At 42.6% G+C, this 12547-nt stretch overlaps 1 protein-coding gene across 1 annotated transcript in view; it reads left to right on the top strand.

Moving 5' to 3' along the window:
* The window catches only part of MCF2 (MCF.2 cell line derived transforming sequence), a 49011-nt gene that overhangs the window by 27409 nt on the left and 9055 nt on the right, over nt 1-12547 (top strand). The window contains exons 13-22 of the mRNA XM_088527567.1: nt 10-181; nt 3451-3539; nt 4112-4200; nt 4440-4506; nt 6057-6172; nt 6271-6340; nt 6600-6692; nt 7027-7119; nt 8068-8193; nt 9010-9231. Coding sequence (XP_088383693.1) covers nt 10-181; nt 3451-3539; nt 4112-4200; nt 4440-4506; nt 6057-6172; nt 6271-6340; nt 6600-6692; nt 7027-7119; nt 8068-8193; nt 9010-9231 — 1137 coding nt within the window. The remainder of the gene's footprint in view (nt 1-9; nt 182-3450; nt 3540-4111; nt 4201-4439; nt 4507-6056; nt 6173-6270; nt 6341-6599; nt 6693-7026; nt 7120-8067; nt 8194-9009; nt 9232-12547) is intronic.

The following is a 12547-nucleotide window of genomic DNA, read 5'->3' as shown; positions in this document are numbered from 1 at the left end:
TCTCCACAGTGCCAGATACAGTCAGTGCAGGTCAAGCTTGAGAACGTCCGAAGCATGTTTGAGAATCGCCAGTCTTGCTTCAAGAAGCTGTTGGATAAACATGTGCGGCCCGTCCAATTAGTAGCCCCTCGGCCAGAAAATCCCCCAAGATCAAAATCACCGTTATTCTCTCCCAAACACGGTAAAATATTTTAAACTTACGGTATCCTCAGATGTTAATTTTGCTCTGAGATGGGAAGAGTAAGGCTAAGGCCAGTTTTGAGGAACCAACAGACCTTGCTGGCTGATGCAGAGTTGCTGAATAATGTCAAATGTCTATGAGCTAACTTATTGTCCTTTCAATTTCTGTGCCTAGCTTCCCATTTTTGTGTGAGGGAAGCGGTGCGGAAATCTCATACCAAGCACACGGGCTGGTTGGTTGTGTAAAGGTCGGTGCTGTTGTACTTGCAGCTGCAGGCAGAACTCTCAAAGCTTCTCAGTGGTGCTGCCTGTTTTTCCAAACTCCAAGATAATGGCATTTCCCAATTTCATAGTATATTTTCTTGTTTTTATAAGGCAACTACATAGAACGAGCCAAGATGGCCAGATGAAATGAATGCAATATTTTTTCCACTCCCTCTGCAGCACTGTGTTACCAAACGCCTCTGCAGCTCAGGCTGCTGTGGCTGGGACTGGTTGTGTGCTACGTGTTCAGTGTTCACACTTCTTGCTCAGTGAAAAGAGAGCCATAAACAGGGCCCACTTCCAGTCCTGCTTCACTAGCATCCTACAAGGCTGAACTAGTTCATTAATACTACAGGCAAAAGGGCAAGATTTATAAATTTATTATTCTTTATATCAAAAATCTCCCATTAGCAATCTTTAAGTGTTTCAAGTTGGAAATGATGTAAAATTAGAGTGGCATTTGAAAAGGAGTCTAGAGAAATGGGAGACTCAAATCTCATGAACATAAGCAAGAACTTGGATGTTCTGGGAATTTTGAATATTTTATACTTTTGAATATTTGAAAATGTCTCCCATAAATCCAAATTGTGGAATAATTAGTGTTCGTAAAGGTACAAATCCTGGTTGAATCCTTGTTGAATGCTCTAGATTCTGGTGATGAGATTTGGCACAATGTTAGCTTTGAATTATAAAATGAAAGCTTGCATACTGAGCAGCCCTGTATATATAGGAATTTAAAAGTGTTTCAAAGTAACATGCATATTTTTAAATCAGGAATGTGCTAATTTATGTGTCAATATTAAATTCAGTAATCTGACTGCATAAAATATTTACGATGAAATGATGAATATTGACTTTGGTGAATAGCAGTAGGTGCACCACGCACAAAAGTGGCTCCAGTTCAGGGAGTCAGGAATGTCAGTAATCAGGCCAGGGAAGAGAGGAGAGTTCACCTGGATGCAGAGAGGGGAATTAAGTTGGTCTAGATGCAGGTCAGTGCTGCCAGTAAATCCCAGATTTCCTTGTGAATGTGCCAGTGCCACGTTCATGAGACCACACTGCCCTCTAAACCCAGCCTCACACCTAGAGGGAAGCCTCGAGTCTCAAAAATTAAAAAGCAGCCTGGTTTTCTGATTGCAGCTTTGACTGAATAGGGATAAACGGATGGTTTTTGTGAGACCATCCCCAATGCGCTGGCACTGCTCGATGCACCTTGCTTTAAGGGTTACACGTTTTCCTAGCAGAGATGTGTGGGTAATGCACAGGCGTCCTCTGTTAATCATGTGCCTGAAGGACATGATCCAGCGTCTTGAAATGAGTCTGGCCAGCAAGAGGTGAAAGACGGAGGGCGCTGCGTTGGATGCATCCCGCCCAGAGAGCTTCTTTAATAAGGCCCACGTTTGACAGAAAACAGGAAAATACCGCAGGTCTCCTGGTGGGATGTGCAGTGTCCAAGGCATGGGCTGGGCTCTGCTGAGAGCATTCGGAGTTGTAGGAGTTTCATGGCATGGACTGAAACCAGACCACCTCCGAGAGCATTGCTTTTATTCACTTTTCTCTCTTTTTCTTTTTTTCCTCTCTTTTTTTCTTGTTTTTTTTTTTTTTCCTTCTTTTCTGTCTGAGGAGAGACTCCTCCTCTTTCATCTTTGCTCTGGATTTGAAGCCAGTCTGATAAGTGCGGTTCTAATTTTGAAGGCACTTTGAGGAAATAAAGACTAAAACCACCCCATCCTCGACCCTGAAACGCGGTGCGATGTGCGGCCGTGGTGCCAGAGCAGGCTGAGGGCTGTAGTCATGTAACACTGTGGTCATGGGGAGCTTTTCTCCCTTCCAGGGACTTGCAGCAGAGCTACCTCTGATGACTGTCTCTCATCCGGGTTGTTATCCATGTCCCTTCTCCCCACGGTGGGAGCCTCCCAGCAGGACCGCTACTGAATCCTAATTTCCTTAGGATCTTCCCGCCTTGTGCCCTGGTGCTCCACTCCTTTTTCTCCATTAGGCATGTTTACAAGTGGAGGTTTAAAGCCTCTTTGGTGTAATAACCTTGTAATCGTTTTATCTTGTAGCAGCCCATGCTGAAGATGGGGCACCTGCTCTCCATGCTGCTTTCCATTCCTCTGCATCAGTTTTTCTCCCTACATCTTTTGCTCATTGCTTCACAAAAGGTGGTTCTTCTGCATCAGTACTAGTCACAACTTTGTCTAACTTAGACCCAGCTGCCGCTAGATTAATGCGCTGCTTTTGTATTCTTCCACGCTGCAATCTTCCCCCTTTTTTTTTCCCTCACACTAATGGAAAGATATTTGATCATCTGCTTGATTTTCTTTTTTTCTTTGCTGGCTTGTTTTTTAATTTACAAGTAGTGTGAATATTGCACATCAGAATGTATTTATTTTTGATCTCTCTGAGAATTTCATGTTGTCATTTCTAGTATTTCAGGCCACTCTAGTACCTGAAAAGAAATGTTTTTAAGGTCCATGGGACAAAAGCCCACAATTTTAGGTTGACTTCAGCAGCGGGAGAGGGATGCGGGGAGCTGTCTGGAGGTGCCAGTGTCCGTGTCCGGGTGACAGCACCACGTCCCAGCTGTGTTGGGAGAAACTGCCTATGCCACCAGCTGAGCATCTGGGCAGCCCTCATAAAAGGACTTTAAACCAGTATCCCAGTAGGTGATGTGCCTTATGATAGTTTGTTTTATTTTACTACTCTCTATCATTTGCAGAGGCTTCGCAGGCTTTGTTAGATTTAGATTATTCCCTTAATGGATGTTTTGTTCTTCCTGATTAGTCTTTACTTTATGGCCTTCATGCCCATCTATGTGACTATGGCATTATGTATTGCTGTTTCAGATGCATTTTATTTGTTATTTTGCTTCTAGTAATATACCTAACTAGTTATTCACTCTTGAAATCTATCCCACTTTTGTTGGTGACCCTATAGATTCTCTCTGAATTGTCTCTTTCACTATAGATATAAATGATTTAATTATATGTTTTTCTGCCCAAGGTGTGGATTTTAATTCCAGTTTGAAATTTTCATTTGATCTCTCTCTCCCTGGAAAAAAAACTTCAAGAAAAACTCAAAATTCTCGTAAGGTAAAAATTTAGTGAATTTTTTTTTGAATGACTTTTATATGCTAAAATCCCTATCAGACCCTTCTGAAGACTGATTTAACACAGCTTTTGGATTTGAAGGTGCTTTTTTAATTTTATGTACAAATAGCATATTTACCCTTTCAAAACCCAATGATTTCTTTAATTTGTCTGGCGTCTGAGAGTTAGTCCATATCTGGGTTAGTCCATATCACAGGTACCGGTTTCCTCTGTGTTAGTCCCTGAATTTGTTCCTTGTGCACCCATGATTGCCTATTAAGGCAACTCCACGTCTGCAGTTATTTCCCCTGTGGACACTGTCTTTTGGTCTCTACACTGATGAGTTGTGATATTGGTGTCTTCAGATTTTAATGCAGCAGAATAATCTCTGGGCATATTGAGCTACCCATTGCATTCTAAGACCTCCTAAAGGGTTTTGTCATGTAGGATTTCCTAAAAGGAGCCTATTCCATCCTTCCCTCCAGAACTCCTGTGTGTGCTTTGGAGCTGGGCTGATCCAGCCTCTGTGGTGACCTCTCTGCAGCTCTTTCTAACACTTTCCATTCCTCTTCCAGATCGAGGTGATGCACGATTATCAAGAAAAACGGAATTCCTTGCAGTCTTTTATCTCAGACAGTGACGACAACTTAGATATACTAAAAGGGTAAGCTGTCACCCTGCTTAAATCAGAAGTACTCAAAGTGATGCTTACTTCTGGTCAGGCCTTGCCTTGTCCGTGTATTCCTCCAGCCAGAGATGGATATCATCTGTTGCACTTTTTCTACTTCTGAACAGTTGGTTGATAATTAGATCACTATAGGTTTTGGGCTTCTTTACCCTCACTGATTTCCTGTGGTGTCTTTTCAGAGATACAAAAGTAACCTACTTCTTTCTTTATTTTAGCCATGTCATAAATGAGCTTATAGAAACGGAGAGGGTGTACGTGGAGGAGCTGTTCACTGTTCTGACGGTGAGTGACGTCGGATCCATCACTGCTCTTCCCTACTGACCTGTGCAAAAGGGCACCTGTCACTCACTCACAGTAAGCAAAAAAGTGATGGGATTGAGTCCCAGCAAACTGTCATATCCCTAGATAGTCAGGAATTTTCAGGTTTTCTCCCTGTCATTTTTGATGCTGAGGCATCTGTAGGAACAGTTGGTGTAGAGATGGGTTTTTTTTTTGTCTGGAACAAGGGAGAAGCCTTCTGTTTGCAGAAAAATGAACTAGTTATTGGTTTTATCAATAAAATGGAAAAATGGATAAAAGAGCTGGTGTTTTTTTTAATGTTCCATGGTTTCTTTTCCATTTTAAAGACAAAAGCAAACAGCTCATATTTTATCTCTAGAAGGATTCTGCCTTAGTACTGTGAGGTTTGTGAACATATGAAGCACATTTCTTAGTGTAGAAACCAGATTATAATTTCGCATGCTATCATTTTACATACCTGTACTTTATTCACTCTATTTAACCACAGCTCTCAGTGGTTAAATATAGATGATTACTTCTCCAACTCTTGTTAAAAGACCTCGGTTCTGTGTGGTTTGGTGAGTATCATGAGTTGCATGGGTGGTTGTCAATGGCCTTCTCAGCATCTTCACAGGGATGGTCCTGATGTCTGTCTCTTTTCAGTTAGTTTTGGACTCTGAATTTATCTTTCCTGGGATTTACCCCAGCAAGTGAATATTTTAGCATTGGTATAGTAAGGTGGTTTTAATACAGGGAGTTTTGTTTTATTTCCTAATTCCACCTAACAGTTTGTAGTGCAGCAGGGCTTCTTACAGCTGTTCTCTGTTACTTAGCCCAGTCCCCTGTTTAGAAAGGCTGTGATTTCAGGAGGCAGATAAGGCCACAGAGGGCAGAAAACCTTAGACAGCAGGAATCAAGGAGAGAGGGATCCTGGTGTCCAGGAAGCATTCTGTGTAAGACGAAAAGCCCATTGATTGTGCTATTTGATCTCAAGCCCTCTCTGCTTTGTAGCAAATTACCTTGTTGGCGCCTTCTTGCGAGGTTGTCTGTAGCTGCGTATCGCTCACAAACAAGTTGTCACTCGTGTCCCATGGTGGTGACAGCAGATATGTTTAACCTGGACCGGTATTCCTCCGGGACTGCTCCTGCAAGGAGGCCGTAGCAAGGAGTAAGTGGCTGCAATTTGCTTATGTGGATAGAGAGCAGCTCTGCAGGGGATGGCACCACTGTGTGTGTGGAGCGAGTGGGCCTAGTAGTGGTGCTGTTTAAGGTATAAACGCACCAAGAAGCCATGTACATGGGCTTATCAGTAAAAAGAAGTTTTTTTTTTTCCTCACATGGGCTGGAGCTGCATTCAGATCCCCTCTGTCTGTCTTTTTGCCTTATCATGTGTATGGGAGGGTTTTGGAGAACTACAAGAAAGGAGTTTAAGGAACTAAATAATTAATAAATAAATGAGATTATAATGAAAGTCCATTCACGTCCTTTTTCACCTGCCTGGAAGGAGATGCCAACTTCAGAGCTGAGTGATGAACCCCTCTTGCATCCTGCAGGGCTACCGAGCTGAAATGGATAACCCGGCCATGGTCCTCCTCATGCCTCCCGTCCTGAGGAACAGGAAGGACATCCTCTTCGGGAACATGCCAGAGATATACGACTTCCACAACAAGTATGGTGCCCTTTTGTATCACGCTGGTTTCCTGCAGTGTGAAATGCCTACGTAGCATCTTGCTCACAGCTCTTTGGTCTCTCCTCTGTCTCTTACAGAATTTTCCTGCACAGTCTGGAAGGCTGCCTGGGAGCACCCGAGCGAGTGGGATTTTGTTTCCTGGACAGGGTTGGTGAATCTGTTTTCATATACAAAGCAGACTTGGAGCCCAGTATTTCCCCTGATTCTTTGCACACTGCAAAATCTCAGTTATGTCGGTCCTTTAGCAGCCTCTTTATCCAAGCTTGCTGAGTTTTAAATACTGCACTCACTCAGTGAGCAGCAGAGATAAAACCAAATTTGCAGTTTTGGGGTTTGCCTTATTGAGCTGCCCAGCAGAATGGCATGTGTGTGAGTTTAAGACTTGCCTTTCTGCCTCTCCTTGCAGCGAGAGGATTTCCAGATGTATGAGAAGTACTGCCAGAATAAGCCGCGGTCGGAGTCTCTGTGGCGGCAGTGTTCGGAGAGCACCTTCTTCCAGGTGAGCTGCGTAGCTCTGCAAGGCAGTCACCATCCCGGGACACGCAGTCACCCTAAACACAGGCCTTGGTGCTCCCATGATTTTGCACTCTATTCTGTTCCCCCTTGCATGGATACCTCACGTAGCAGTTGGAGTCTCTTGCACACCAGGAGGTTAAAACAGAGCCTTCCATTATGTCATTTTATGTGGTTTTGTAAAACATTCTAAGCTGCAATGGCACTCCAGGGCATTTTTACATGAAATCTTTGAAACTTTCAAACCGTGTTAATCATACCATTGAAATAACTGTTTATAGTAAGTGCAGAACTTACTCGATATGAATTCTTTGTTGCAGGAATGCCAAAGAAAATTAGAACACAAACTCGGCCTGGATTCCTATTTGCTCAAACCAGTACAGCGCCTGACAAAATACCAGTTACTTTTGAAGGTATGTCACCTGCCACTTTGAAAAGACATGGTGTCATTTTGTGTGTTTTATTATTCAATTAAATGTTACCTGTAAACCAAGTCCTAGAGTACGTACTGCTTATCTTGACCCTCTGTGCAGTGACATTATGAGGATGAAAATTCATCTTTGGAAAAAGAGAAAGGACTTTTATTAAGCTATTTTTGGGGAAAAAACAGTTTTAATTTGTTCACAGATGCAGAGTGACAGAAACACTTTTAAGAAGAATAAACCAGAGATGACCATAAGCGCATGATGAATGAAATCCACTATACTGATGCATTTCTTTCCCTTGGGTTGTTAAAGTGCCTGCAATCTTAAACCCATGCATCCTTGTGCACGTTTACCCTTCTGAGGCAGGGCAGTGCTGGTATTTCCACTTTGCAGAGAACCAGGACAGTGACTTCAGAGGTTACTGAACCCCTCTTTGAACTGCTTGAACAAGGGATGAGTACTCATGAAGTTGTAGGTAGGGAGAGGAGATCTGAAGTGGAAGTTTTTGTATGAATGGTATAGTGCCCAACAGTGCCTTCTGTTTGCTGACGTGGAAACTCTCTGGATTTTGGAAAATCCCTTGCTTGTGTCTGCCAATCTGCAAATAATCATCTGCTTGAAACCCTGTTCAAGGGCATAACTGATGGAAAACCTGAGCCTTGCTTGTAATTCTTACAAAGGGGAAAAACAGCACAGTGCAAAGAGCTCAGATGAGTGTGATGCTCCTCTGCCACCCAACACTGTCTTTAAGGAAATTAAGAAAAAATGGGACATGCTTTTGTGATATGTTCCACAGCTGATACTGACGGTGTTTTAGGATGTGTCTTTTTTTCCAGTGACATAAGAAAAAGAAATTCACACAGTATAGGTTGCTCTGGGGCATTGGAAACTTTAGGTGCGATGGAAAGGTCTGCTTTGTTCCACTTCTATTTTCAGGAGCTGCTAAAGTACAGCACGAGCTGCGATGGAGTTCAGGAACTTCAAGAAGCTCTTGTTGCAATGTTGGATTTGCTAAAGTCGGTCAATGACTCTATGCATCAGATTTCAATAACAGGATATGATGTGAGTAGATTTGGGTAATTAGAGACCTTGTACAAGGCCAGATGATGTTGGGGGAATGTCAGAGTCCTAGAGTGTATGAGCTAAAAGCTACACTGGAACAGGGACTTACAAAGTGAACGGGATCAAGAAGTTCTCCCAGGAACCAGCCTTCTTTGTGATTTTCAGGTTTTGGAAAATATTTGTGTCCAAAGGACATGCAGAAAAGTTGTGGTTCTAGACAGCATTTATCCATCATCCATCTTAGTTCTGTCATGGCTCACCTTCTATTTTAGACTGGGGTATCTTCATAGCATTTCTCATTAATTTAATCACCCTTTCTGAGGCTGATTCCCATCATTCCATGCTGAAGTAGTTATCTTTTCTTGGGCTTTGGGGACGGTGGCAGGGGCTGGCTTTCTAAGCTGCTTCAGCCAGTCGTGGCCTCCTTGAAACGTCCTTAGCATCCCATCCTCACAGAGCTCAGTTCAGGTCAAATCTCATCTGCTCTCTCCTCCTGAAATACATTATCTGGAGCCCTAGGCATGGACTTCCCATAGGTACTGAGCAAGTTTCTCCAGCTTCCTAGTCCTTCCAATTTTTGACTTGTACCCCTTCACTTAGAGATCTCATAGTCCTGTGTCCTAGACCTCTGCTTCTCTCCTGGCCCTGTGCCAACACTCCCGAAAAGGTCATCTGATCCTTCCAGGAAGACCTATTCTTAGAGGGACGTGCCTTGGAAAGGCTCGGCCCTGTTGCCCTTTATTGTTTGGACAGTGCAGTTAAATTTTAAATGATAACTTTTTTTTTTTTTTTTCTTATTTGTCATCCTCTCCCCAGGGGGACCTGAGTGAACTAGGAAAAGTATTGATGCAAGGATCTTTCAGTGTTTGGACAGGACACCGAAAAGGTCCAACAAAAATGAAGGATCTTGCCAGGTTCAAGCCAATGCAGAGGCACCTGTTCCTGTACGAGAAAGCCTTGGTGTTCTGCAAGAAGCGGGAGGATCACGGAGACGGATATGATAAAACCTCATCTTACAGTTTTAAGCACTTTTTGAAAGTAAGGACTATCTCAGCTGGGGCCATTGCCATTTTCATGCAGTAAATCAATAACTTTGAGAACTCAGAGAGTATTTTTATGGTAACAGGCACAGCGTCTTGTCAGCTATTAAGAGCTGTAATGTCCCAAAAGGAAATGCCAGCTCCATGAAGAAGCCGCTGCTGGTTTTAATAAGCTCTGAGGGCTCCATGATTGAAGCCCGCCTGGGGGAGCGCTGCAGCACCTGGCTGTCCCCGAGTGCCATCTGTGTGGCCGGAGGCTACATAGAATAAAACATCTTCCTCCTGTTGCCCTCTTCCTTTGGTAGTAGCTCTAATTGCAGCTAAAAATATAATTGCCAGATGAGGGGAGAAAAAAAAAAAGCCTATGGCAGAACATGAGAGATAGAAACAACTACTCAGTGCTTCTAAACGCCAGCTATTATCAGTAAAAATCCCAAACTACTCCTCTAAAAGAGAGACCTTCTGGCATACTGGGTGTGATGAGCACTTCTAATGGGACCATGATCATTTTGCCTCTTTTTTCTCATGATTAATAATAAAAACAGTATAGATGTAGCTTAAAATTGGAAAAATAGGTTCTTGGAGGCTGACCCTTCAGGCCTCGATGCTAGAGCTACCCCTGGTTCCAGTGGGGTCTGAGGAGGGAGGTGCCACTGGTAGACACGGTGCCTCCAAGGGTGGTGATAGATAAGGCTCTTCAGCTCCAGGGCGCTTTACAAATTGTGTATCAAAAATAAAGGCAAGGTCGTATGTTTAGGAACCTGATTTTTTTTTTTTTTTTTTTTTTCCCAAAAGAGCATAATTTTGTTTCTGGAGAGCTTGCTTTCTGGTGGTCTTTGTTTTCCCATATGTGCTTTTGAAAAAAGAGCCTCTATGGCAAAGGCCTTCTTGGAGGAGAAAATCCAGCATTTGGTAGCCCAAGCAATGTGGCCAGTGCCTATTTTTTGCCGTAGGAGGGCTCATTTTCTGGCTATGTTGCCAATCCGAAAGGGTGGTGATCAGAGAATGCAGGTATTCTGCAGGGTGATGTGCGAGTACATATGTTTTCAGAATTGCTGCCCTGGGGGTGAAATAATGATTCTGGAGCTTGACGTTCGTTTGATTCATGATAGTATCAGGGAATTGTTTTTACTTGCAAAAATGTTTTCCAGGGTTTCAGAATGAAAGCAAGCTTCTCAGTGGAAGCTGTGTAACTGGATGTGTGTTTTTTTTTTTTTTTTTTTTTAAAAAGACTTTGAGAACTACCTTTTCAAGATTTTGGGTAATATTTTACACTATATAAAATACCCAAAAGCAAATATCCTTGAGGTTCAGTAACTTGGAGGGTGCCTGTTCCTAACCCACTGCAAAGCAAAGTAAATCAGTCTGCCTTTTATCATCATGGAAGGTGATGCAGGCAAATGCCATCCCAGAGCTTTAAATTTACCCACTTCAATCTGCAATGCAGTGAACCAACAGCTGAAAAGGGGCACAGTAAATCCTGGTCAGGAGGAGGAAATAGAATTTTAAAATACACTAAGATGAGTGAACAGACTTTTTAATAATATATTTATTCCTGGTACTTTGCTTCTCATCCTGATAGTAGATAGTTCAGGCTAGACCTTCAAATCTCGTGATGTCTGGGCAGTATTGCAGAAGCCTCCATACAAATGACTATGTCAAGAATGATGCACAAAATTGGAAATTGCAGTATTGGTATAAGGTGCTTTCTAGGCTGCCTTTTCAAGAGCACAGTGTTGTATTTCTTACTAAAATGAGCCTGGAGCCCAATCTGGCTTTCTAAGGCAATATGGAAATATACTGCTCAGGCTAAAATTTTATGAAAATTTTATGCCCTCATACCAAGACTATGCTGCAAATTTTTAGCACATGTGTTTTTGAGTAGCAGCTGCTGTATATAAAACTGTGTGTGAGGAAATGGCTGCTCACTTTATTCACCCTGCAATCTCAGTGCTAACGTTCAGGCGAGTTCATGAGGCTCCTGTGCAGCAGGAACACAGAGGACCGTGTTGAGAGGGGGAGATGCGAGGCAGCGAGCGGCGAGGTGATGCTGGTCGCTAATGACTGATGATCCCTTCCACATCCGGAGGCAAACGCTTCCTCAGAACTTCAGAAGCTGTTCTCTGCTGTTTATGCCAGGGAAGAAATGAGGGAAACTAATGAGCATCTTGCTTCGTTTTTCCTGAGGCTGTTCCTAGTCACTGATAATAGGTGCCAGCAATTTGAAAAAGCAGCTAGGAACGGAAATTGGCCCAGGTGGTGTAATTTGTAGATCATCTCAATCTTTCAAGAGAAAAAAAATGCTCCAAGTACACATTTATTAACAGGGCATTGTAGCAATACCAAACTGATGTTCTTTCCAAGGCTTTCTTTATATATCTAGGTTTATCTAATGCAATCCCCTTGAATATTGTATTATATGTGATACCATTGTTGTTAGATCCTGTTTGAAACATATCTACTTATTGAATTTCTAACAACCTGTGCTTTAAATAAGAAGCAATATCAGATATTGAAGTATTTTTCAGCGAGACAATAATTGCATGGCATTTTCATCAGACAGGTCAGAAATATCCTATTACTGATGAGTTTCTCAGTCTGTAATCACAGCCTGACCTGCTGATTCAGTTAGGTGTCTTTACATACCCCTTCCCTGTTTGTGCCTTTGACCCTTCCAGCCAAATCATCCAAAGCAAAATCTGCAGAAACAGGTACTGAGGCACAGAAGCACTCAGCCACGGCCAGCTTGGTGCCTGCTTGTTGATTTTCCTGAAAGGTTTATGGCATCTCACTCTGAGCATCCAAATATTACTCCTTCTCTCAAAATCCTGGGGGTGATGTGTCAACTGCAGGGATGGCCAGGGACCAAGAGACATTGAACTAATCTCGTACCGCTTCGGCTCTAATACAAGCTTTGTTAATTCAGTTATGGCATGAGGATAAGGCAGATTTTGTACTTCATGGGTGAATTGGACTTATATTGCCTATTCTTCTGCCTTGTGGTTAAACTACATCTCTCGGAGATGAACAGTTCACAGCTTGTGATGTTTTCTTAGCTCCAATCACTTCCTTCACTTTTGGTCTTTCTGATCAATCTATTGGCTTTTCTTGGCTAATCACTGAATTTATTCTAATTTACGCTACCTTTCTCCTGTAAAGCTTACAAAGTTTGCTAAAGCTCTGCAATTGACTTATAATATGGACACTATAAGCACTTGGAATAGTCTGGAAACTTGAAATGAGAGTGGTTGGGGCTTTGAGTTTTATACAGCTTCATATACCTCATCCGAGGAATTTTGTGCTGAAAGAGGTAG

The sequence above is a fragment of the Tinamus guttatus genome, unplaced genomic scaffold (assembly GCF_059628265.1).
Source record: "Tinamus guttatus ecotype Peru unplaced genomic scaffold, ASM5962826v1 Tinamus_guttatus_pri_ptg000287l, whole genome shotgun sequence".
Taxonomy (NCBI): domain Eukaryota; kingdom Metazoa; phylum Chordata; class Aves; order Tinamiformes; family Tinamidae; genus Tinamus; species Tinamus guttatus.
Note: the sequence above shows the minus strand (reverse complement) of the source record. Positions and strands in the feature narration are given on the sequence as shown.